Source organism: Orcinus orca, chromosome 1 (genome assembly GCF_937001465.1).
Source record: "Orcinus orca chromosome 1, mOrcOrc1.1, whole genome shotgun sequence".
NCBI classification, from domain to species: Eukaryota; Metazoa; Chordata; class Mammalia; order Artiodactyla; family Delphinidae; genus Orcinus; species Orcinus orca.
In genome coordinates, this window is record NC_064559.1 from 108621741 (window position 1) to 108649344 (window position 27604).

The 27604-nt window shown below is 36.5% G+C and overlaps 1 protein-coding gene across 1 annotated transcript in view; it reads left to right on the forward strand.

Annotated features, from left to right (window-relative positions):
• Window positions 1–27604, forward strand: part of SPAG17 (sperm associated antigen 17) — a 222916-nt gene that overhangs the window by 87370 nt on the left and 107942 nt on the right. The window contains 5 exon segments of the mRNA XM_012533757.3: window positions 303–530; window positions 626–841; window positions 8020–8081; window positions 8640–8753; window positions 16355–16509. Of these exon segments, the coding sequence (XP_012389211.1) occupies window positions 303–530; window positions 626–841; window positions 8020–8081; window positions 8640–8753; window positions 16355–16509 (775 nt within the window).

A 27604-nucleotide genomic window follows, 5' to 3' on the forward strand; every position in this document is an offset into this window, starting at 1 on the left:
ATATGATATCCCAGAAAGTCCATGTGAATTAATCTGGACACCTAATATTCATTCAGCTATGAAGCAGTTTGTGAGCATTATCTTAATAAATTATATCTTGATTGTGCAGCTTTCTTATTATTAGTTACCTTTGGTATTTGTTGCAGAATTGTGGAGCCCGTGTGTAAAGTCAGGTCAACACCCATCATGGCGTGACTCCTTTGTCATTTTGGTGGACTGACTCCCTGGTTGTCCCTCTTTTAGCCCTGTACCATGTGGTAATAAAGAGCATTCCTAGCAGCACTTGTCCTACTTTCTTACAGAAGTCTTGAGCTGGAATGAAGTAGAACGAGCCTTCAAAGTGTTTACTTTTGAGAGCCTGAAACTCTCTGAGGTTGATGAAGAAGGGAAACTAAAACCTTCTAGAATGATGTATGGGACAGATTCTGAGATGTTCAACATACCATGGGACAACCCTGCCAGATTTGCTAAACAGATAAGGCAAAAGTACATCATGAAAATGAATACCCAAGAGACCAGACAGCGAACAGGTACACTGCCTGGAAGGAACAAAAAGTATTCCCGCATTGTATGATTGTCCATTTGTCTAGCATTGTATCTTATGGATCCTCTCTACACTGCCTAGATAGTGGAATCAAAGACAGAATTTTATTTCTGGATCAGAATTGGTCAACATCTATGCAAGATGATGAGATCAACAAAGAACCTTCCGATCCTAGTCAGCCTGATACTAACAATAGGAAGTATTCTGACCTGGATAATAGGAAATCCTTAGACTCTGATTACAGAGAACCATCAGAGCAGAACAGCTTGAAGTCGCAGCTCCAACCTGAGCCTTTTAGTAAGTAAACTTGTGTCTCTGTGTGTGTACATGTGTCTATATGTGTGTGTGTGCGTGTGTATAGACGCTACTAGAGAATGTATGAACCAAAAGAAAAAGATTCAAGATGCATTATTTAAATGCCTCCCTATTTCAGTTGAAAAACTGTTTAATATCTAAATTATTTGGTTAATTAAACTTTGTTACTGAGTGTTGTTAGTAAGTCCTCATTATTTTAAAAAAATTTTTTATTGAAGTCGAGTTGACTTACAATGTTTCTGATATATAGCAAAGTGATTCAGTTATATATATATATATATATATTCTCTTTCAGATTCTTTTCCTTTATAGGTTATTACAAGATATTGAGTATAGTTCCCTGTGCTATACAGTTGGTCCTTGTTGTTTATCTATTTTATATATAATAATGTGTATCTGTTGATCCCAAACACCTAATTTATTCCTCCCCTCCCCAAGTTTGTTTTCTATGTCTGTGAGCCTCTTTCTGTTTTGTAAATAAGTTCATTTGTATCATTTTTTAGACTCCACATATAAATGATATCGTATATTTGTCTTTCTCTGTCTGACTTACTTCATTTAATGTGATCTAGGTTCATCCATGTTGTTGCAAATTACATTGTTTTATTCTCTTTTATGGCTGAATAATATTCCCGTGTATGTGTGTGTGTGTGTGTATGTGTGTGTGTGTGTGTGTGTGTGTGTGTGTGTGTGTGTGTATACCATATCTTCTTTATCCTTTCATCTTTCAATAGACATTTAGGTTGCTTCCACGTCTTGGCTATTGAAAATAGTGCTGCTATGAACATAGGAGTGTGGGTATCTCTTTGAATTATAGTTGTGTCTGGATACGGTATATGCCCAGGAATGGGATTGCTGTATCCTATGGTAGCTCTATTTTTCGTTTTTTAAGAAACCTCCATACTGTTCTTCATAGTGGTTGTACCAATTTCCATTCCCACCAACAGTGTAGGAGGGTTCCCTTTTCTCCACACCCTCTCCAGCATTTATTATTTGTAGAGTAAGTCCTCATTATTTCAACCTTTTTTTTCCCAAAATATAAAACCTCTTAGTCCACTCTTACCTTCATAAATGTAGTACAGTGAACATAATTAAAACTTTCATCATTAGTATTTTACAAGGCTATTGTGATTATTTGCAAAAATTATTAAAAATTACCTGCAGTAACATAATGAACTGCCCAGTGCAGAGCTTGGTACAAAATCAGTGCTCAGTGAACTGAACATCGGTTCCCTTCCCTCCTCCTCATGGCTTAGGCAGTTACTCTCATTCTAGAATAAAGCATAATAAATATTGTTATATTAGGAGGTATGGAAGCATAGAAGAATATTAGGCTAAATTTTTATTGAGCTGTCTTATACACAACTGATTAATTACTTAAAATACACTTCTGTTATGTCCCTGCTTATAACCTTCAGTGGCTCCCTACTACCTGCAATATAGAACCCAACTTCTTGGCCTGCTTTACATGCTTCTTCGGCAGTACCAGATTACTTTTCCCAAACCCTTTCTACTTTTTCCCTTTTGCTCACTTATCCTGTGCTCTAGCCAAACAGAATTAGGCCCTATTTCCTCTAGGCAGCTTGCTCTTTTCAATCTCTGTGACTTTTCACCACAATACCCTCCAACTAGAGTTCTCTTTTTGATTATTATTAGGTTTGAATGGTACCTCCATGAAGCTTTGTTACATGTGTACACCAGGAAATGCCTCCCTTACCATTCCATATGGTCATAATTAATCTATGCTTCCTTTATGGCATCAGTTATCATTTCCTATTACTTACTACCATTATTCATATGCCTATATTAAGGCCTCCTTAATACTATAGCTTTTTAGAGGTCATAAGTATGTTTATCTTAAAATTATTAATCATATACTACATCGGAAAACAAGTCCTAAAACAAATTTTCACAGATCAAAACTACAGAGTATGCTCTCAAACCACAAAGAAATTATGGAAAATATAGATGCAATAGGTAGAACAAATAAAATGAAAAAGTTTAGTTCTTTGAAAAGATTTTTTAAATTGAGAAATTTTTTTACAAAAGGCTGATCACAAAAAGAAGCATGAATAACCATATTAGAAATAAAGCTGTATCAGGAATAAAAATATTAGGAATAAAGAAATGGACTTCCTTTTAATCCTATAAAAATTTAAAAGACAGTAAAAGGATATAAACAACTTTACTCCACTAAGTCTAAAAATGAAATGAGCAAATTACTAGAAGAGTATAACTTACTAACATTCACTCAAGAAGAAATAGAGAACCTGAATAGTCTTGTAACTATTTAAATAAATTAAATCAATAATTTAAAATCTTCCCAAATAATGTCATTGGCTAGTGATATTCAATGCTCAAAAAAAGAAATAGTTCTAATCTTAACAAAAATTAATTCCAGGAACTATAGAAGGGGTATTCTCTCCCACTCATTTTATGAAATTAACGTCAGCCTTATAATAAAACTGTCAAAGATAGTACAATAAAAGAAAATTATAAATCAAAGTTATTCATGAACATATAGGGCAAAATCCTGAATAAAACATAAGCAAACTGATCTAGCAATATACAAAATGATAATAATCAAGTACAAGTTTTTATAACAAGATTGAAGGAAAAAACATACATTGTAAAATCAACATCATTTATCAATTAACACAGTAAGAAAAATATCTCAATAGATGCAGAAAAAGCACTTAAAATTCTACAGTGATTTATGAAGTCAATTTAACAAACTAGCAATAGAAAGAAAATTTCTCTACTTTATAAAGGTTATTTTTAAAATTACTATAATAAACATTATATATCAAGATGAAAAGTTGAAAGATTTCCCTGGATCAGGAGACTATCCACTATAAACACTCATATTTAGGATTACACAGGAGATGCTAGCCAACTCAGTAAGGCAAGAAAAAGATAATATTGTAAAGGTTGAAAAGGAATAAACAAAACTGTTATTATTTGTAAATAGTGTGTATGTAGAAAACCCAAAATAATCCACAAAAGAGAGTCAGGAATAATATGCAAGTTTAATAAAGAAGTGTGATTGTGAAAGAACGTGCATAAGGTGTCTGGAGTGCTGGGACTTTTCTTTATCATTATTCATTATACCAAGCATTTATGTTGTTTGTACTTTTCTGTATTATATTTCATAATTTTAAAAAGCATTAAAAAATAGTCAGTGCCACAAAAGAATAGGTGTTAAGTCAGTATTGACTAAATGGTCATCTTACCATTTCATTTACTTAAATGAGGGTAGAAGAGGAAGTCATCAATGGAGTGGAATTAGGGAAAATCTCCTTGCCTGTTAGCAGAGCAGATAAGTGAGGATGAAGGGGACAAAGGAGGGAGGGAGATAACATTTATTTAATATTGCCTGCTATATTCCAAGCACTGTGCTATTTTACATATATTAACTAATACTTTATATAAACATCAAGCCTATGAGGAAGTTACTATTAGCCTAATTCTGAAGACAAGGAAACAAAGACTCAGAGTGGTTAAGTAACTTTTTCAACCACATACAAGCAGGAAGTCAGGATTCCAAAGAGGGCTATCTAACTCCAAATCAATGCTTCCTCCACTGTGGCTGTCTTGTGGCTTCCTCAGTTCCAGAAATTCCTTGCGATGCATCTGATAGTTTAGCCATATTCGTAGTCTCTTCTTCATGGCAACACTTAACCTGATTTTGTTGCCTTCGGGTCTTCCTAGGGCTGGTTCCTTACCATTAGGGCTGGTTCCTTACCATTAGGGCTGGTTCCCTATTTCTCTGTTCTAAATACCCTTACCTATTAGCCTAGCTCACAAAAAATTAAGCCAAATAAGTTAGCCTGAGATGTTATGGTATTAGTGAATCCTATGGGAATGTACATGTATAGCAAAGAAGTCATTTTTTTCTTTTAAATACTTTGTTTATTTATTTGGCTGCACCTGGTCTTAGTTGTGGCATGCAGGATCTTCCTTGCGGCATCCATGATCTTCCTTGCAGCATGCAGGATCTTTAGTTGGGGCATGCGAACTCGTAGTTGCAGCATGTGGGATCTAGTTTCCTGACCAGGGATGGAACCTGGGCCCCCTGCACTGGGAGTGCAGAGCCTTAGCCACCAGACAACCAAGGAAGTTCCAAAGAAGTCATTTTGAGTTAATGTAGAGCCAGAATAAGCCAGGAGAGATATAAGGCCTGAGGGGTTTTTTTTGTTTTATTTTGCTTTTTTAATTTTTAAAATTTTTTTTTTTTAGCGCAGTTGGTATATAGTTTTTTCTCAGGCAACTTTTGCCACCTGGTGGTCAAACCACATAAGTTGGTGTTCTGGATCCTGGTGCAAAGTAAATGTTTATAGCAACTCCCTAATCATCAAGGCTGACAATGCTGTGATGGACAATGTATCCTAGAGGCCGAGCAATCGTGAGAGCTGAACCCTGTAAGGGTTGGCCTGTAAGGGATTCTACAGGGTGTAGGCTGGTCTACATCAAGAAACTGTTACGTTTGGGTGGGGGAGGGCAGCTGAGCCTTGGTTCCTCACTGCGGCTGTTATATGTAAGGGAATTTTTTGTTGTTGTTGCTAATCTTTTTTTGCTTTTTCCCCTAACCCTGAGTCACATTTCTAAAGCATCGACTTTAGATCTCTTTAAACAAAGCAGAAATTGTTCATGTATTTCCTGCACAACCATCTTAGCATCAGAAATATATAAAAGCCTGTTCTGGACATGAAGAGCTGAGTATTTGTGCTTTTCTCAACCAAACATCCATCTGAGACTGTTTTTGAACTTGACAGGGCCTATTGGATATTTATGAAAAACCTGAGAGTTGATAACTGTGAGGCTATAGGTTTAGATGTGCCCTTTATGCTTGTTGGGTGTTTTTTTAATAAAGTAACTGCTTTGCAGAGGGATCTTGTTATCTCTAAAGTAAAACAGATTAGGAAAGTTGTTTTTCAAAGGAATGAGAATGTGTCCATTTCCAGATGTGTCAAAAACTACTGAATCACACTGTCAAGGGATTATGCGGTTGAAGGGAGAAATCAGGAAGAAAGAAAAAATGACTCTTGCTTTACTATTAAATAGAGAGTTCAGATTAGTCTTAGAATGTTCTTTCCTTTGACAAAATAACTGGTGCACAAATTTTTAGAACATATTTTTTAAACTGGAGACTTTTTTCTGCTGGATCCTTAGACACAAGAGGGAATATCAGATCTCCCGGAAATCTGGCAGCCCACAGAATAGAATAATTTTTATTCCACAGATTTCATATCAATTGCTTCAAGGACACATGGGACATCATGGTCTATTTAGAGTTATAGTTGGCCTGAGTTTTCTCTTGAGTGGCTGTATTTATATAAATACTGAATTGTCTTTATAGTTTTCTTCTAAATCAAAATGGAACATTCATGCTGTCACCCTCACCAGCCCAAGGCGAGATGGAACTAGTAGTAAAGATATAAGTAGCTATGCTCCTAAAAGCAAAGAAAACATTGACCTATCCTGCTTAGACGTAATTAACTACTCCCTCTAGAAACCCAGATATGGTTCTCTTTGCCACAGATTGAAAACTTAAATCTTATGCTTACCCCCAAATAAGCTTTTGTTGTAGGATTTCTTCCACATTTCTTCTCTCTCTATATGGCCCTGTATTTATTTCCAGTTTCAGTATATGGTATAGATTTCTCTCATTCAATCAAAAAATATAGATATTTACTGAGTTCCTAGCATGTGTTGGTTGCTCAGAATACAGTTAGGGAAAATAAGATAAAGTTCTTATTCTCCAGGAATTCACATTTGATATGGAGAGACAGACATAAACAAATATTATTAGGCACTGATAAATACCATGATCAAAAATAAAGCAGGATAAGAAGCAGAAGGCTTTTGAGGAGGTGACATTTGAGCAGCAATATGAATGAAGTAAGGGTTTGAAACAGATGACTATCTAAGGCAAAGCATGCCAGACAGAGAAAAGCAAGTTCAAAAACTTCAAGACACAACAAGCAAGCCAGTGAGTCTGGTGTGGAATGAGCAAGGGAGAGTGGAAGGAGATGTGATTGGAGAGTTAAGCTGGAGCCATTTCATATATGACTTTGTAGGGATTAATTTGCTATAATTCTAAGGGTGATAAAAAGTCCGGCTGGCTGTTATTCAGCAGCATGACAGGTATGTTACAAGATTCACACCCTTACTCTATTACTTTGGTCAGATCTGGAAAATGCTATGTACTTTATCCATTTCTTTGTTAGAGATTCACAGTCACAAGAGCATATTACAAACTCTGAGACATTCACAGTAAAGATGTCTATCCACGTGAAACATATATCATGGAACTCTTCTGTGTAACATTTGTTAACTTTAGTAATTACTGAAGCATGTGATTCAGAAATCAACAGCATGATTCTGTTTCCTCTCTGTCCATTTATATGGCTGTTTGCTCGGTACTCGAGAAGGATATCACAATCCCAATTATCATATAAGTCTACTCTTTGGTCACAGGGAGAACTAATGTGCGTGACTCACATTGGTCCATGGTATGGGGCAGTGGAGTCCAGCTCCTGATTCATTTTATTCATTTAACTAACTTTTTAAAACTCTATAAGTCTGCAGATGCCCATTAAATGGGTTTAAAATTAATAAACAATTAATGAATGGAAAAACTCTACAAGATGGTATATAGTATTATTTTTTCTGGTAGGAGTTGCCTTTATCTGGTAGTTATCCTTTCCATACATCCCCTGCCCCTGTCCTAGTTTGTCACCCATAAGATATGACCAAGAAGTTTGAAAAGCCTTTGTGATAGCTGCCAGCATGACAAGACACAACAGTGTATAGTGAGCAGTTGACATAGTTTAATCAGTAAATATTTGCAGCTTGTAAGGTAAGGGTACGTTGTTAGAAGTGAGCCATACAGTCTGAAGGCAGACTATCTAACATGATTTAGGAATGTATTGTATAGGAAGCTGGGTTCTTTTCAAAGGACTTAGCATAACTTTTCTAGGTAGACACTGATTGAGAATTATTGACACAGACACCTTTTTGGAGTCATGAAACATGCCTTTTAGGAATTACCTTTTCAGCACAGAAAGCTAGATCATATGGCAACAAAAATGCACAGCGTTGACTAAAATGAGAACAAAGCCCAAACACAACTGGATGTTGGTGTCTTTGATTTACAGAGCGGACCATGAACAATGAGATCAAAGATAAAGCGGTCACAAATGCTGATCCTCTTGAAAAGGTAGGAAATTATTATTATAAATGTGTAGATGCGAGTAAGATGATCTGAGAAAACCATGAACTAAAAAAAGGAGAGAGAGAAGCTTAGCAGGAGAATGCTGATGCTAGAGGAGAAGGGATTATTCAGACATCCCCTGACCAGCTCCAACTGGAGAGAAAGGAGTTAATTTCACCAGCCACTCAAGCAAAACTTCCAGGCTCCATGCTCCTCTCTAGACAGTGTGGCTTGGCAACGTCACGAACACCTGCTGACCATACAGCCATGTAGAACTAATGCTGTCTTGAAGTGAGTTCAGAAAACCTGCCTATAATTGCTAACAGGACTCAGAAGAGTATAACCTAACAATAAAAATATTTAGATTATGTTGCCCATGAAAAAAAAGTCAAAGGCATACTCTTTCTGGCAGCAGTTCTCTTAAAGTGTTGCCATATGGATTTATACATATGCAGATTTCCCCAATTAGATGGAGTGCATGCTGGTTAGTTGATGGAGTCCAAGAGGGCTCCGTTTGGACTTAAACAAATTAAGGCTGAAATTGGATTCCTATGATTTTTTTAGAAACCCAAGAAGATGACTGTGGAAGCAGAGTTAGAGGACATAAAGAAAATGCAGCAACGCAATCTAATGGACTGGAGTTTTACTGAACATTTTAAGCCAGAAGTTCTGCTTCAGGTATTAATGGTCTGTGAGTCTCTGGAAGACGGTCAGATGGGCCTGGAGAGGCATGGTGTGATTTAGAACAGTTCACTTCTAGGTCACTCTCAGATCTAGTTCAGATCAATACTCCCATTTACTTCACCTATAAAGTGAGTTTAATCCCAGATTGAGCTTTGCATGCCCAAAATAGTTTAAAATATACTTTCTAAAAGGATGTTTTTTATAAAGTCTTTTAAGGAAAAAAATATGTATATGCATGACTGTTACACATTTTTTTTTAAAAAAACATAGTAATAAAAGTAAGACATTGGGAAGCAACCTTATTTTCCCCCATATTGCCTGTCAGTTCTCTTCAGTTTTCGCAACATTTCCAAGTATTTTCTGATAAAATTAACAGGTCAATGGAAGTTGTGATAGCTAACATTTACTGAGCACTTACCATATGCTAGTCAATGATTAATATGTATTATTAGCTTATTTAATCTCTTCAATAATCCTGTGAAGTAGAAACTATTTAAATAGTAGGAAACTGAGGCACCTTGACCAACAGTAACTTTTGTCCAAGGTCACATGGCTGATGAGTGAGAGAAGCAAGATACGAGCCCAAGAAATCCAGCCCCAGAACTTGTGCCCTTAACCACTATGCGAAATAATGAGTAACGCTAAAATGAGCTTTTTGTTGCTTTTACGTTTTATGCAAAAACCTGTACTCTTTGGTTTTATCTTTTTAATTTCAATTTTACTTTTATCAAAGTTTTACATCCACATTTTTTTAACATCTTTATTGGAGTATAATTGCTTTACAATGGTGTGTTACTTTCTGCTTTATAACAAAGTGAATCAGCTATACATATACATATATCCCCATATATCCTCCCTCTTGAGCCTCCCTCCCACCCTCCCTATCCCACCCCTCTATGTGGTCACAAAGCACCGAGCTGATCTCCCTGTGCTATGCGGCTGCTTCCCACTAGCTATCTGTTTTACATTTGGTAGTGTATATATGTCCATGCCACTCTCTCGCGTCGTCCCAGCTTACCCATCCCCCTCTCCATGTCCTCAAATCCATTCTCTACGTCTGTGTCTTTATTCCTGTCCTGCCCCTAGGTGCTTCAGAACCTTTTTTTTTTTTTTTTTAGATTCCATATATATGTGTTAGCATACAGTATTTGTTTTTCTCTTTCTGACTTACTTCACTCTGTATGACAGACTCTAGGCCCATCCACCTCACTACAAATAACTCAATTTCATTTCTTTTTATGGCTGAGTAATATTCCATTGTATATCTATGCCACATCTTCTATATCCATTCATCTGTTGATGGACATTTAGGTTGCTTCCATGTCCTGGCTATTGTAAATAGTGCTGCAGTGAACATTGTGGTACATGACTCTTTTCAAATTATGGTTTTCTCAGGGTATATGCCCAGTAGTGGGGTTGCTGGATTGTATGGTAGTTCTATTTTTAGTTTTTTAAGGAACCTCCATACTGTTCTCCATAATCATCCACATATTTTTAAAGCCAAAAAATTGTATAAAGAGTCTTACGAAAAATAACAGCTCCCACCCACTCCCATGCCAAAATTCCCAGAGGTAAAAATCTTCCAGGTATTTACCTGTTTCTTTTGTTACTTAATTGTCTCTCAGTAACAAGTATATTTAGTCTTAGTTTTAGTTTGGGGCATCATCATCAATTAACTCCTTCTTGAGAAGACAGCTTGCCCACCCCCCCATATAACACACACTCAGACACATACACACACACACAAACACACACACGTGCACATACATTCATTCATACACTCCTACACTCACAGCAGCATTTCTCCTTGCCATTCTCCAACACTGTTAACTGTATCATAATTTTTGGTTAGATTTCAAGATTTACCTTATTTCAATTATATAAAAACTATTCACAACTGAACTGTATAGTATTCTATGATTACATTTCCTTTTCATTTGTTTAGTTTGTTATTCATTTATCATTACTACCCCCCAAATTCTCTACCAAAGAGTAAATCTCCTTTCAATCCATTCAGACCTAACAGGTATTCTATCAATTTTGTTGTCTAAGCAATGCCTTTCCTGTGTGCTCTCAACCTCTGCTTGCCCTCTACTTGTCTTCTGGGTTCACAGGGTCACACATGAATAGGAATTTTGCCCAAGGAGGGACCAGGAACTGAGTCTCACCCATAATTGATTTTGAAGATATTTAGGTAAAATTTGGGCCTTAGAGTTGATGCTGGAAAGGGTTAAAACTTTGAGGGATATTGGGATTGGGTGAATATATTTTACATATCGGGAGGATATGAATTTGAGAGGCCACAGTGTGGATTGTTATGTGTTGAACAGTGTCCCCGAAAAGAATTTTTAGAATCCTTACACCAGGACCTAAAAGTGTTACCTTATTTGGAATTAGGGTGTCTAAAAGATGAAATCAAGTTAGGATGAGGGCATTATGGTGAGCTGTAATCAAATATGACTGACGTCCTTGTAAGAAGAAGAAAATACCAAGTAAAGACAAAGAGACACAGGGAGAATATTTTGTGACCAGAGAAGCAGAGATTAGAATGATGCAGATGCAAGCCAAAATACACCAAGGATTGATGGCCACTGCCAGAAGCTACAAAGCAGCAAAGAAAATTCTACCAATTTTCAGAGAAAGCCTGCTGCACAGCTGTGGTCCTGCGATCTCCCTTCACTATCATGGCCACATCCTTTGCCTCTATTTCCAGTTAGATACTCTGTCCTCTGAATCCCATGTTGTCCTCTCTCTTGGGTTACTCTTTTTGTAGGGAACCGTCTCTTCAAGTTGCTTCCATAAATTTTTGAGGCATTGGATGTTTGAAAGTATCTTAATTCTATCCTTACATTTGACTGCCAGTTTGGCTTTACATAAAATGCTAAGTTAAAGGGTATTTTCCCGGGCTTCCCTGGTGGCGCAGTGGTTGAGAGTCCGCCTGCCGATGCAGGGGACACGGGTTCGCGCCTCGGTCCAAGAAGATCCCACATGCCTTGGAGAGGCTAGGCCCGAGAACCATGGCCGCTGAGCCTGCGCATCCAGAGCCTGTGCTCCGCAACGGGAGAGGCCACAACAGTGAGAGGCCCGCGTACCGCAAAAAAAAAAAAAAAAAAAGTATTTCCCTTTGACATTTTGAAGGCATTCTTCAATAGTCTTTTAGCTTTCCAGATTGTCCTTGAGAAAAAAGAATGAAATTCTGATTCCTGATCACTTTAGTCTGTTTTTTTTTTTTTTTCTCTCTGTAAGGTTTTTAAGATTTTCTCTTTGTTCCAGTGTTCTAGATTTCCTGTTGATGTGCCTTGGTATGTGGTTCTATTCCTCATATTGTACTGGGGAGCCCAGTATAATCCAGAGACTCCTGTCTTTATATTCTGGGAAATGTTATACACTCATCACTCTAAATCATCTCCCCTCTGTTTTCTTTAGTCTTTCTTCCTGAAACTCCTATTATTCTGGTATTGGACTTCCTGGACTGAACTTCCAGTTTCTTTACCTTTTCCCTCCTAGTTTACAACACCTTTTCTTCTTATTCTGGAAATATGGCTCTGCTTTCATTCAGTTTTTCTATTGGGTCTTCTGTGTCTGTTGTTATAATGTTAATTTCTTTAAGTTCTATTTATAATTAAAAATTACCTTTATAGAGCACACTGTTCACATTCCCTGGTACCATATCTTCTCTTATCTCTATGAGGATATTAAAGTCCTTTGAAGTCATAGTGTCTTCTCCCTGCATTGTCTCTTTTCCTCAAATTTTTTTTAACTTTTTGTTTTTTGGGGGAGAGGAGGGGAGATCTTCATTTTTCATATTGGAGAATAATATCTAGTGGTATTTGCCTCTTTGTTCATATTAATGAGACACTAAAAATATGATAGGAAGTGCTACCTGAGGTCAGGGTAGAGGGAAGTTGTCAACAACTGGACTTCGTTGTTGGGTAATTTGGCTGGGGAGTTTTCTTGGGAGACCCATCAGTGTTAAAGTATTAGTTCTGTATTCTTGGGCCATTTAGAGTCTCCAGGAAAAAAAGAAAAATCTAATCTCCTGTCTTCAAGATATAACTTACCAGTCAGGGTTTTAGGAGCTGAGTGATAGAGGGAAAGAGTTTAAGGTGTCTTCCCACTCAGCCTCCAGATCTGCGTTGTCCAATGTGGTAATCACTAGTCACATGTAGCTTCTGAGTACTTGAAATGTTGCGAGTTAAAGTGAGATGGGCTGTAAGTAGGCTATACACTACATAAGTATAGCTATATAAATGCTGTGCACACCAGATTTTTAAGGATTTAGTTGAAAAAGAAGGTGATACATTTCATTAGCAATTTTTACATTGATTACATATTGAAATGATAATATATTTTTGACATATTAGGTTAAATAAAATATACAGTTATAATTTTACCTCGTTAAAAATATGGCTACTATAAAATATGGCTACTATAAAATTTTATATTACACACATGGCTCACATTTGTGGCTTACCTTATATTTCTCTTGGACCATGCCAATTTAGACTTTTACAGAATTCTCTTTTTTCTGTGGTATAGGTCTCCTTCAGTGGTGCCTAGGGTCCCTCTTCTTAGAATCCACAGGGTCACCTTGTGTTGGTAATAAATCTCCCTTCTGCTGAGGTGGGAGATGGACAGTCCCCCGGCTGCTCAGGACTGTTGAGGCTTCTTAAAAGACTCCCTATTTTCAATGCCACTTTCACTCCACTTTCAGAGGTACCTCACTCTGCCATTTCTTGAGCCTTTCTGTATTTCTGCACACAGATAAAGTTCCGTCTGGTCTCTCTTAAAACTACTCTTAGGATTTGGCTTTCCATGTTCTGCTAAATCTGTTACCACTTATCCTTCTGCTTTCTACCTTCTAAAACGCTGTTGCTTTTGTCTCCTCTTCTGTGGCCTTCAACTTTGTGATATTAAAACTCAAAATTTTTACAGTCCCTTTACTGAGGGGTTAGGGAGTACATGTGTTTAATCTTCCATTTTTAACTGGAAGTTCACTTCAGACTATTTCGATTTAGCTCTGTCCTTCCCACTCCATGAAGCTTCACTTTTCAAGGTCACACATAATTGTCCTGCCAAACCTAAATGAACACTTATCTCTGTTCATCTTCCTTGACCTTTTCATCAGCAAAGCTGATCCATTCCCTGTGATACACTCTTCGCTCTTGGTTTCCAAGACACCATACTGGATTCCTCCTCAGTGCTCCATTTGGAATTTTGTCTAATACTTCTCCTCCACCTAACATCTAAATATTGAAGTGCCTCAAGTCTCAGTCCTGAATTGTCTTCTTTCCTCTGTAAACATTCTTTTAATGATTTCATCTATTATATATGTCTAACCCTAATGACTCATAGAATTTTATCTTCCAAATTATCTCTATCTTGAGCTCCACATTACTGTCCCTACCTCTAAATTCCACTTGAATTTCTGATAGGCCTCTTAAATATTTAGTGTCCCACATGAAGCAGATAATTTTCCCACCTAAGCATGTTTCTCCCCTCATCCATCTCAGAAAATGTCACCATCAAGCCAAAAGGCTAAGAGTCATTCCTTACTTCAGCTTTTCCTTTGTCCTGCACGTCTGATCCATCAAGTTTTGAGGGTATAACCTCAAAATATATCTTCAAGCTCTTCACCATCTCCACTGCTCCTACTTTAATTCAAGTACCATCCTCTCCATCTACTGTAATATCCTCCTAGTCATCAGCCTGCTCCACTCTTGGTCCATGCCAATCCCTTCTGTCCATATCAGATGTTCCATCAATTTCATCTTCTTAGACACACATCTCTGAACTCCAGAATTCTCTAGAAAAATCTTAATCAGATTTTGAAGAAAAATCTTACCTATCTTGTTCATTTTGTTTTTCTAGAACCTACATGGTGCCTGGCACATAGTAGGTCTTCATTTTTAATGAGAAAAGTAGTTAATGAGAACAACAATATTAATGCAGAAAAATAGGTAAAAGCCAAGTGTTTAAAATTTATTTTATTGGAGTATAGTTGATTTACAGTGCTGTGGCCAAGTTTTTAAAAAGGACAGGAAATACATTGTATGAAAGCTTATCAAATATTAAGAACAGCTACAGCTCTGAGAAACTTAGTGCTATTAGCAAACAAAATGCAGTAATTTATAAAAAAAAAGAAAACATAATGTACAATTTGAATTTTCACAGGAATGTAAGGTTGAACACTAGAATATCTATTAATAAAATTTAACACTTTAACAGATTAAAGAATAAAAAAGAACACCTAAATTGATGCAGAAAAATCATTTGATATGATTTAATAGTCACTAATGATTAAGAACTCAGAGCAAACTAGTAACAGGAGGAACTTTTCTAACCTAATAAGGAGTATTAGGTTACATAAACCCTACAGCAAACAAAACAAAAAACAAAAACATACTTAATAGATGTCTACCCCAGCAGTCAAAGTAAATGTGGAAACACAAAGATTGTGGAGCTCTCTAATACAAGGAAGAATACAGGTTCATCAGAAATAAAAATATTTGTTTTTTGGACTTAAAATATGAAAGGAATTTGCCAAAAAAAGTAAAGTAATGGATAGCACCCCACATAGCAAAATTTTTTAAATGCAAAAATATTTACCACATGTGTGTTTCTTGTATTGGCTCTCAGGGAACAGATGTAAAAATTTAAATGCCACTTCATAAAGACACTCATAGAGGGGACTAGATTGGGGAAGTACATATATTATTTTAGTTATGCTACCAGTGTAAAATTGAAAGCAAAAGTAAAACAGTCCTTTCCTGACATAATGTGCAATTCCATGCCTTCAGATCATCTGAAAGGTAGAGAACAGAAAGCTGCCACCACCGAATTGATATAGACAAGAAAAACAAAACCCCACAGCTGTCTAATTGCTTTCCCTATGCATATATTTGTTTATGTTGATTGGCATAAGGAAAAGGCAACAGGACAGCGAGCTGCCTACTCTGCCCCTCTGTTTGTGGCTGCAGTTGCAATGCTGAAGATAGAATGTTTTGGAAAGGGCCAGGGATAGAAGTCATGTAGAAACAATATCAGGAGGACCGCTCACAGCATGTCTCTGTACTACAGCGTGGTGTAGTGGAGAGCACTGTGTGGAGTGTGAAATGTGACATGTAGAGTCGAAAGACTGGTATGAGCCCTGGCACCAGAACTTAGGGACTCCATATTCTTGGACGAGTATCTTATCCCCTCTTGGCCACAACTGATGCTGAAAAATGCAGCTTTTAATATTTTGAAATGGAAAAAATAATCATACCTATTTATCTGGGGCTTTTATGATGACAAAATGAGATGATCTATATGAAGGCATGGAAAACGTTAAATAAAAAACTCCTAGACTTAATTATTATCTCCCAGCGTTAATGAAGAACACTTGAGCAAATGCCTCTATGCCTTTAGCCTAGGATTTGTTTTTCTTTAAAAGTTGCTAAAAATGCTCCTGAAAATGTCTGCCATCTATGGTCTCACCTTGACTAACATCATGGAGATAAGTGGAGAAAAAGAAGGGGGCAGAGAAATGCCCTAGCAGGAGACACTTCTCTTGGGATAAAAAGACACAACAATGGATTTGTTTTGATTTTCAGGTTCTTCAAGAAGCCAATCAGCAATACAAGTGTATTGATTCTTATTACCACACCCAAGATAATGCTTTACTGTTGGTCTTTCATAATCCAATGAATTTGCAACGTCTGCACTGTGAACATTGGAACATTGCTCTTCACTCTAATGTTGGATTCAGGTAACCAACTTAGATAGTTTGGTTAGTTAGTTGTCTTAGCTTAGTTTGCTAGTTACCTAGTTTTTAGTTCTTATAGCCTAAGCTGGGTGGTTAAACTTGATAAAAACATTTGTGTGATACTATAGATTCAATTCAGCTCACCAAGTTGAATGTGTGTACCAGGCACTGTGATAGGCATTGAAACTATCTCCCCAAGGAAGACAGATGTCATTCCCTATCCCATTGAATCTAGTGGGGATATTACTAAATTACATTTGATTCATTTAGACTCCAATAAAACAGCCTCTGAAAGATTTAAAGTAGGAAGTACAAAACATGACATTCTGCATGCTGGTTTGTGGTAACTCCACTTGATCTAGGGAAGACTCAAAAGTAGGGCAGCTGAGTGGCACATGCAGTCAGGTTCCCAGCAAACTGAGGCCTCTAGGAATCAGCGATTTTTTTTTTCTTCCCAGATCCTTATTCCATTGCTAACTTAAAATTTTGCTTTCTCTCCTTATTAATAATGAGGACTTTTCATTATTTTTCAATACTGGTTAATGTATATTCAGTATTTATTATTTGTATAGAATTGTTTTAGTCCTAAGGGATACAGAAAGATAGGACGAACATGGTCCTGTAGAATAATTGGGGAAATAGGTTGTGTGCATACATGGGAACACACATTTTAAAGTCATGAGATGATTTTTCAAAATTAAGGCACGCAACAGATGTACCAAGCTAATATCTTAAACTGTGCTTTTCTTTGTTTTGTTTCTCATTCCAGTAATTATATTTTTCATTTCTTTGCCGACTAGGACTTCCAATACAATTTTGAGAACATCCTTGTCTTGTTCTAGGTTTTGAATATTCATCTATTAAGTATGTTTTTGCTTTTGTTTTTCTGCTGTAGAGTTTATGTAAATACTCCTTATTAGGTTAGAAAAGTTCCTCCTGTTACTAGTTTGCTCTGAGTTCTTAATCATAAGTAACTATTAAATTATATCAAATGATTTTTCTACATCAATTTAGGTGTTCTTTTTTATTCGTTAAAGTGCTAAATTTTATTAATCGATATCCTAGTGTTCAACCTTATTCCTGTGAAAATCCAATTTGTCCATTATGTTATCTTTCTTTATAAATTACTGCATTAGGTTTGCTAATAGATTATTTACAATATTTGGACCTGTATTCGTGGATAAGACTCAGCTATAATTTTCCTTTCTTTAAACGTTCTTGTCTGGCTTTCGTATTGGGATTTTATTAGCCTCGTAAATTAATGGGTGGATGTTCTCCTTTTTCATTTCTATTTTTTGATTTTCTGAATGAGTTTGTGCAAGACTAAGGTATATGTTCCTTTGGCATATGGTAAAACTTCCAAATAAGAATATCTGGACTTGGGATGATGTTTAATTACTGATACAACTTCTGTCATGGTTATTAGACTCTTTGGGATTTCTATTTATTTATTTATTTACTTATTTATTTATTTTAACATCATTATTGGAGTATAGTTGCTTTACAATGGTGTGTTAGTTTCTGCTTTATAACAAAGTGAATCAGCTATACATATACATATATCCCCATATCTCCTCCCTTTGGCGTCTCCCTTCCACACTCCCTACCCCACCCCTCTAGGTGGTCACAAAGCACCGAGCTGATCTCCCTGTGCTATGCAGCTGCTTCCCACTAGCTATCTATTTTACATTTGGTAGTGTATATATGTCAGTGCCACTCTCTCACTTCGTCTCAGCTTACCCTTCGCCCTCCCTGTGTCCTCAAGTCCATTATCTACATTTGAGTTTTTGTTCCTGTCCTGCCTCTACGTTCTTCAGAACCTCTTTATTTTTTTAGATTCCATATATATGTGTTAGCATACGGTATTTGTTTTTCTCTTTCTGACTTACTTCACTCTGTATGACTGACTCTAGGTCCATCCACCTCACTACAAATAACTCAATTTTGTTTCTTTTTATGGCTGAGTAATATTCCATTGTATATATGTGCCATATCTTCTTTATCCATTCAGCTCTCGATGAACACTTAGCTTGCTTCCATGTCCTGGCTATTGTAAATAGTGCTGCAATGAACATTACGGTCCATTTCTCTTTTTGAATTACGGTTTTCTCAGGGTGTATGCCCAGTAGTGGGATTGCTGGGTTGTATGGTAGTTCTATTTTTAGTTTTTTAAGGAACCTCCATACTGTTCTCCATAGTGGCTGTATCAATTTACATTCCCACCAACAATGCAAGAGGGTTCCCTTTTCTCCACACCCTCTCCAGCATTTACTGCTTGTAGATTTTTTGATGATGGCCATTCTGACTGGTATAAGGTGATACCTCATTATAGTTCTGATTTTCATTTCTCTGATGATTAGTGATGTTGAGCATCCTTTCATGTACTTGTTGGCAATCTGTATATCTTCTATGAAGAAATGTCTATTTAGGTCTTCTGCCCATTTTTGGATTGGGTTGTTTGTTTTTTTCATATTGAGCTGCATGAGCTGCTTGTAAATTTTGGAGATTAATCCTTTTGTCAGTTGCTTCATTTGCACATATTTTCTCCCATTCTGAGGTTGTCTTTTCATCTTGTTTCTGGTTTCCTTTGCTGTGCAAAAGCTTTTAAGTTTCATAGGTCCCATTTGTTTATTTTTGTTTTTAGTTCCATTTCTCTAGGAGGTGGGTCAAAAAGGATCTTGCTGTGATTTATGTCATAGAGTGTTCTGCCTGTGTTTTCCTCTAAGAGTTTTATAGTGTCTGGCCTTACATTTAGGTCTTTAATCCATTTTGAGTTGGCTTTTGTGTATGGTGTTAGCGAGTGTTCTAATTTCATTCTTTTACATGTAGCTGTCCAGTTTTCCCAGCACCACTTATTGAATAGGCTGTCTTTTCTTCATTGTATATTCTTGCCTCCTTTATCAAACATAAGGTGACTGTATGTGCATGGGTTTCTCTCATGGGTTTCTAGCCTGTTCCATTGATCTATATTTGTTTTTGTGCCAGTACCATACTGTCTTGATTACTGCAGCCTTGTAGTACAGCCTGAAGTCTGGGAGCCTGATTCCTCCAGCTCCATTTTACTTTCTCAAGATTGCTTTGGCTCTTCAGGGTCTTTTGTGTCTCCAAGCAAATTGTGATATTTTTTCTTCTAGTTCTGTGAAAAATGCCATTGATAGTTTGATAGGGATTGCATTGACTCTGTAGATTGCTTTGGATAGTATAGTCATTTTCACAATGTTGATTCTTCCAATCCAAGAACATGGTATATCTCTCCATCTGTTTGTATCATCTTTACTTTCTTTCATCAGTGTCTTATAGTTTTCTGCTATAGGTATTTTGTCTCCTTAGGTAGGTTTATTCCTAGGTATTTTGTTCTTTTTGTTGCAGTGGTACATGGGAGCATTTGCTTAATTTCTCTTTCAGATTTTTCATCATTAGTGTATACGAATGCAAGAGATTTCTGTGCATTAATTTTGTACCCTGCTACTTTACCATATTCATTGCTTAGCTCTAGTAGTTTTCTGGTAGCATCTTTAGGATGCTGTATGTATAGTATCATGTCCTCTGCAAACAGTGACAGCTTTACTTCTTTTCCAATTTGGATTCCTTTTATTTCATTTTCTTCTCTGATTCCTGTGGCTAAAACTTCCAAACTATGAATAATACTGGTGAGAGTGAGCAACCTTGTTCCTAATCTTAGTGGACATGGTTTCAGTTTTTTACCATTGAGAACAATGTTGGCTGTGGGTTTGTCATATATGGCCTTTATTATGTTGATGTAAGTTCCCTCTATGACTACTTTCTGGAGAGTTTTTTTATCATAAATGGGTGTTGAATTTTGTTGAAAGCTTTTTCTGCATCTATTGAGATTATTATATGGTTTTCGTCTTTCAATTTGTTAATATGGTGTATCACATTGATTGATTTGCATATATTAAAGAATTCTTGCATTCCTCGGACAAACCCCACTTGATCATCGTGTATGATCCTTTTAATGTGCAGCTGGATTCTGTTTGCTAGTATTTTGTTGAGGATTTTTCCATCTATGTTCAAGAGTGATATTGGCTTGTAGTTTTCTTTTTTTGTAACGTCTTTGTCTGGTTTTGGTATCAGGGTGATGGTGGTCTTGTAGAATGAGTTTGGGAGTGTTCCTCCTTCTGCTATATTTTGGAAGAGTTTGAGAAGGATAGGTGTTAGCTCTTCTCTAAATATTTGATAGAATTCGCCTGCGAGGCCATCTGGTCCTGAGCTTTTGTTTGTTAGAAGATTTTTAATCGCAGTTTCAATTTCAGTGCTTCTGATCAGTCTGTTTATATTTTCTATTTCTTCCTGGTTCAGTCTCAGAAGGTTGTGCTTTTCTAAGAATTGGTCCATTTCTTCCAGGTTGTCCATTTTATTGCCATATAGGTGCATGTAGTAATCTCTCATGATCCTTTGTATTTCTGCAGTGTCAGTTGTTACTTCTCCTTTTTCATTTCTAATTCTGTTGATTCTTCCTCTTTTTCTTGATAAGTCTGGTAATGGTTTATCAATTTTGTTTATCTTCTCAAAGAACGAGCTTTTAGTTTTATTGATCTTTGTTATTGTTTTCTTCATCTCTTTTTCATTTATTTCTAATCTGATAGTTATGATTTCTTTCCTTCTGCTAAGTTTAGGGTTTTTTTTGTTCTTCTCTCTCTAATTACTTTAGGTGTAAGTTTAGGTTGTTTATTTGAGGTGTTTCTTGTTTCTTGAGGTAGGATTGTATTGCTATAAACTTCCCTTTTAGAACTGCTTTTGCTGCACCCCATAGGTTTTGGGTCATCATGTTTTCATTGTCCTTTGTTCCTAGGTATTTTTTGATTTCATCTTTGATTTCTTCAGTGATCTCCTGCTTATTTTGTTTAGCCTCCATGTGTTTGTATTTTTTACATTTTTTTTCCTGTAATTGATATCTAGTCTCATAGTGTTGTGGTCGGAAAAGATATGTGATATGATTTCAGTTTTCATAAATTTACCAAGGCTTGATTTGTGACCCAAGGTATGATCTATCCTGGAGAATGGTCCATGAGCTCTTGAGAGGAAAGTGTGTTTTGTTGTTTTTGGATGTAATGTCCTATAAATATCAATTAAGTCCATCTAGTTTAAGGTGTCATTTAAAGCTTGTGTTTCCTTATTTATTTTCATTTTGGTTGATCTGTCCATTGGTGAAAGTGGGGTGTTAAAGTCCCCTACTATGATTGTGCTACTGTCAAATTCCTCTTTTATGGCTGTTAGCATTTGCCTTATGTATTGAGGTGCTGCTATGTTGGGTGCATAAATATTTAAAACTGTTATATCTTCTTCTTGGATTGATCCCTTGATCATTATGTAGTGTCCTTCTTTGTCTCTTGTAATAGTCCTTATGTTAAAGTGTATTTTGTCTGATATGAGAATTGCTAGTCCACCTTTCTTTTGATTTCCATTTGCATGGAATATCTTTTTCCATCCCCTCACTTTCAGTCTATATGTTTCATTAGGTCTGAAGTGGGTCTCTTGTAGACAGCATATATACAGGTCTTGTTTTTGTATCCATTCAGCCAGTCTGTGTCTTTTGGTTGGTGCATTTAATCCATTTACATTTAAGGTAATTATCAATATGTATGTTCCTAATACCATTTTCATACTTGTTTTGTTTTGTTTATGTAGGACTTTTCCTTCTCTTGTGATTCCCGCCTAGAGAAGTTCCTTTAGCATTTGTTGTAAAGCTGGTTTGGTGGTGCTGAATTCTCTTAGGTTTTGCTTGTCTGAAAAGGTTTTAATTTCTCCGTGCAATCTGAATGAGATCCTTGCTGGGTAGAGTCATCTTGGTTGTTGGTTTTTCCCTTTCATCACTTTAAATATGTCCTGCCACTCCCTTCTGACTTGCAGAATTTCTGCTGTAAGATCAGCTCTTAACCTTATGAGGATTCCTTTGTATGTTATTAGTTGTTTTTCCCTTGCTGCTTTTAATATTTTTTCTTTGTATTTAAATTTTGATCATTTGATTAATATGTGTCTTGGCATGTTTCTCCTTGTATTTATCCTGTATGGGACTCTCTGCACTTCCTGGACTTGATTGACTATTTCCTTTCCCATATTAAGGAAGTTTTTAACTATGGTCTCTTCAAATATTTTCTCAGTCCCTTTCTTTTTCTTTTCTTCTTCTTCTGGGACCCTTATAATTTGAATGTTGGTGCATTTAATGTTGTCCCAGAGGTCTCTGAGACTGTCCTCAATTCTTTTCATTCTTTTTTCTTTATTCTGCTCTGTGGCAGTTATTTCCACTCTTCTATCTTCCAGGTCACTTATCTGTTCTTCTGCCTCAGTTATTCTGCTATTGATTCCTTCTGAGAAATTTTGATTTCATTTATTGTGGTGTTCATCATTGTTTGCTCTTTAGTTCTTCTAGATCCTTGTTAAATGGTTCTTGTATTTTCTCCATTCTATTTCCAAGATTTTGTATCATCTTTACTCTCATTACTCTGAATTCTTTTTCAGGTAGACTGCCTATCTCCTGTTCATTTGTTTGATCTGGTGGGTTTTTACCTTGCTCCTTCATCTGCTGTGTATTTCTCTGTCTTCTCATTTTTCTTAACTTACTGTGTTTGGGGCCTCCTTTTTGCAGGCTGCATGTTTGTAGTTCCTGTTGTTTTTGGTGTCTGACCCCAGTGGCTAAGGTTGGTTCAGTGGGTTGTGTAGGCTTCGTTGTGGAGGGGACTAGTGCCTGTGTTCTGGTGGATGAAGTTGAATCTTGTCTTTTTGGTGGGCAGGACCACATCTGGTGGTGTGTTTTGGGGTGTCTGTGAACTCAGTATGATTTTAGGAGGCGTCTCTGCTAATGGGTGGGGTTCCCATCTTGCTAGTTGTTTGGCATGGGATGTCCAACACTGGAGTTTGCTGGTCGTTGATTGGAGCTGGGTCTTAGCATTGAGACGGAGATCACTGGGAGAGCTCTCGCTGATTGGTATTATGTGGAGCCAGGAGGCCTCTGGTGGACCAATGTCCTGAACTTGGCTCTCACACCTCAGAGGGTCAGGCCTGACACCCGGTCGGAGCACCAAGACCCTGTGAGCCACACGGCTGGAGTGCCTTCAGAGTTGGAGATGCTGGCCTGCAGTGTCTCTCCTTCTGTGCTGCACATTAGAATCACCTGCTTCTTCCTTGTTTTGCCCCAAAGGTAGTGTTCCACAGAGAAAAACAATAGCCTTGAAAACAGTCACAGCTCTGAGATGGCTTTTTTCCTTTGTGCTTAGTCGGGTTTCCCTTGCTCACAGGGAGCCACATGCAGAGGCATTGCATCCGGCTCTTCCGACCAGAGTTCCTAGTGCAGAATGGCTGCCACCAACACTTCAGCTCAGGCGAGCCATGTGCAGAAGTGAGGCAAAGGACGCTGCATCCAAGATGGCAGCCAGGGACCGTGTCTTACCATTAAATTTATAAACACCCATTTTTACTTCAGGATTAATCCCTTTCCTTCCTTTTGTTAGATTCAATTTTCTTAGCTCATTCTTAGCATGCGATTTTTAAAAGTCATACATTATATTCTTCTAGAAGTTACACTTATCCTTTTAAATCACATATTTAAACCTTTTTATATAATAGCTAGGGTTAAAGAATATTAATATCATTTCACAGAAAATGTTAAAATCTTTAACATATTTTCACTTACTCCCAACAAATCTCCTACCTCCGATTTAGAAATTGCCTAAAAATTTTATTTCCAATTGTAAAGTAATATTTTTTTAATCATAAATAAGTGGCATAAATAGTTGCCTACATTTAATTGTAAATTTTATTATTTCTTAACTCTTACTTATATCCCATGTTGTCTTGGATGTTTTTTCTTAACGCAGCTGGAAGACATTTGTGAGTAATTCTTTCAGAAAGTATCTGTGGGTGGCAAATTTCCTGAATCATTGCATGCTGAAATATTCCTTATTTTGTTATCTCATTTGAAATATATATATCCGTGTTCTCTCATCACAGATCAGTAGTAATGATTCTGGGTTTTGTTTGAAATGCAGACTTATTGAAAGGTCCTGAGCATAAGAGAGACATGATATGACTTAAGGATGAAACAGATCTTCCTACTTGCTCTCTCTAGAATAGACTACAAGGGGTCGAAGGTAGGAACAAGGAGACTTGTTGGGAGTCTATGGAAGCAATCCTAGCAAAAGGTGGTAGTGACAGACCAGGACGGTAGTGGTAAAGGGAGTGAGAAGTGATCAGATTCTGAATGTATTTTAAATATGTTTTAGAAAATCATTTGGATTTCCTGACAGATTGGAAGAAGAACATGAGAAACAAGAGTAGTCAAAGATAACTTCAGGGTATTTGACCTATTCAACTCAACCTGATAACAAGTGCAGACTTGCCATCAGCTAAGAGGCCAAAGGGCTTGATGAGCAGTTTGGAGTGGAAGATCAGGAGTTTGATTTGGGGCATGTTGAGTTTGAGATATCTTTTACCTTCCAAATAAAGATGTTGTGTAACCATAATTCATAGTCTACAATTTTCAGTTTATTTCTTTCTCTTTTTTTAGGCAAATAAGGTATTTTATTATTAAATTTTTTTATTATTTTTAACTTAATTTTTATTGGAGTATAGTTGCTTTACCATGTTTTGTTAGTTTCTGCTGTACAGCAAAATGAATCAGCTATACCTATACATACATCCCCTCTGTTTTGGATTTCCTTCCCATTTAGGTCACCACAGTGCATTAAGTAGAGTTCCCTGTGCTATATAGTATGTTCTCATTAGTTGTCTATTTTATACCTAGTATCAATAGTGTATATGTGTCAATCCCAATCTCCCAGATCCTCCCACCCCACCCCTTTCTCCCTTGGTATCCATACATTTGTTCTCTATGTCTGTGTCTCTATTTCTGCTTTGCAAATAAGATCATCTATACCATTTTTCTAAATTCCATATACATGCATCAGTATATGATATTTGTTTTTCTCTTTCTGACTTACTTTGGTCTGTATGACACTCTCTAGGTCTATCAACATCTCTATAAATGACCAGTTTTGTTCCTTTTTATGGCTGAGTAATATTGCATTATATATATGTACCACATCTTCTTCATCCATTTCTCTGTTGATGGACATTTAGGTTGCTTCCATGTCCTAGCTATTGTAAATGGTGCTGCAGTGAACACTGGGGTGCATGTGTCTTTTCAAAGTATGGTTTTCTCTGGATATATGCCCAGGAGTGGGATTGCTGGATCATATGGTTACTCTATTTTTAGTTTTTTAAGGAAACTCCATACTGTTCCGCATAGTGGCTGTACCAATTTACATTCCCACAAATAGTGCCGGAGAGTTCCCTTTTTTCCACACCCTCTCCAGCATTTATTATTTGTAGACTTTTTGATGATGGTCATTCTGACTGGTATGAGGTGAAACCTAATTGTAGTTTTGATTTGCATTTCTCTAGTAATTAACAACACTGAGCATTTTTTTCATGTGCCTATTGGCCATCTGTATGTCTTCATTGGAGAATGACTATTTAGATTTTCTGTGCATTTTTTGATTGGGTTGTTTGTTTTTTTTATTGAGCTGTATGTGTTGTTTGTATATTTTGGAACTCAATCCCTTCTCTATCACATAGTTTGAAAATATTTTCTCCCATTCCGTAGGTTATCTTTTCATTTTGTTTATGGTTTCCTTTGTTGTGCAAAAGCTTTTAAGTTTAATTAGGAGCCATTTGTTTATTTTTGTTTTTATTTCCATTATTCTAGGAGACAGATCCAAAAACATATTGCTGCAGTTTATATCAAAGAGTGTTCTGCCTATGTTTTCCGCTAAGCTTTTTATAGTGTCTGGCCTTACATTTAGGTCTTTAATCCATTTTGAGTTTATTTTTGTGTATGATGTTAGGGACTGTTCTAATTTCATTCTTTTACATGTAACTGTCCAGTTTTCCCAGCACCACTTATTGAAGAGACTATCTTTTCTCCATTGTTTTGTATATTCTTGCCTCCTTTGCCGTAGATTTTAATTGCCCATAAGTGTGTGGGTTTATTTCTGGGCTTTCTATCCTGTTCCATTGGTCTATGTTTCTGTTTTTTGTGCCAGTACCATACAGTTTTGATGACTGTGGTTTTGTAGTATAGTCTGAGTCTGTAGTATAGATTCCTCCAGCTCCATTCTTCTTTTTCAAAATTGCTTTGGCTATTCAGGGTCTTTTGTATTTCCATACAAATTTTAAAAATTTTGTTCTAGTTCTGTGAAAAATGCCATTGGGCATTTGATAGGGGTTGCATTGGATCTATAGATAGCCTTGGTTAGTATGGTCATTTTAACCATATTGATTCTTCCAATCCAAGAACACAGTATATCTTTCCATCTGTTTGTGTCCTCTTCAGTTTCTTTCATCAGTGTCTTATAGTTTTTGGAGTATAGGTTTTTTGCCTCCTTAGATAGGTTTATTCCTAGGTATTTTATTCTTTTTGATGCAATATTAAGTGGGATTGTTTACTTAATTTCTCTTTCTGCTATTTCATTTTTAGTGTATAGAAGTGCAACAGATTTCTGTGTATTAATTTTGTATCCTACAACTTTACCAAATTAACTGATGAGGTCTAGTAGTTTTCTGGTAGTATATTTAGGATTTTCTATGTATAGTACCATGTCATGTGCAAACCATGACAGTTTTACTACTTCTTTTCCAATTTGCATTTCTTTTCTTTAAAAGAGATCAAGAATTAAAGAAAATAATGAAGCAACTTGAGTATAGAATTCATCTAGCTTTATTTTTTCAAAACTTTTATCCTCACTTTCATACAATTTGACAGTAACTAATCTTTATTGTCAAACCTAAATATTTCAACTTTTTTCCCTAGCAACAACTTTCTTTGGACATTCATATATTGTAAGTGTACATAACATTTAGTTAAAATAATTACAATAATCTGTATAAATAGAATAAATGGATTTGGGAGCAAATATTACTGAATCCTGGTAAGCAGTAAGATGCTGATGTATACACAAATGCACAAGCAGCTTAGGGTGTAGTATTTAGGATGTGGGTATTCAAGGGCCAGTAAGTTTTATAGCAAGAGTGCAGTGTTTCAGCTAGTACAGTGAGTCACTTAGCTGGTAGTCAATTAAGA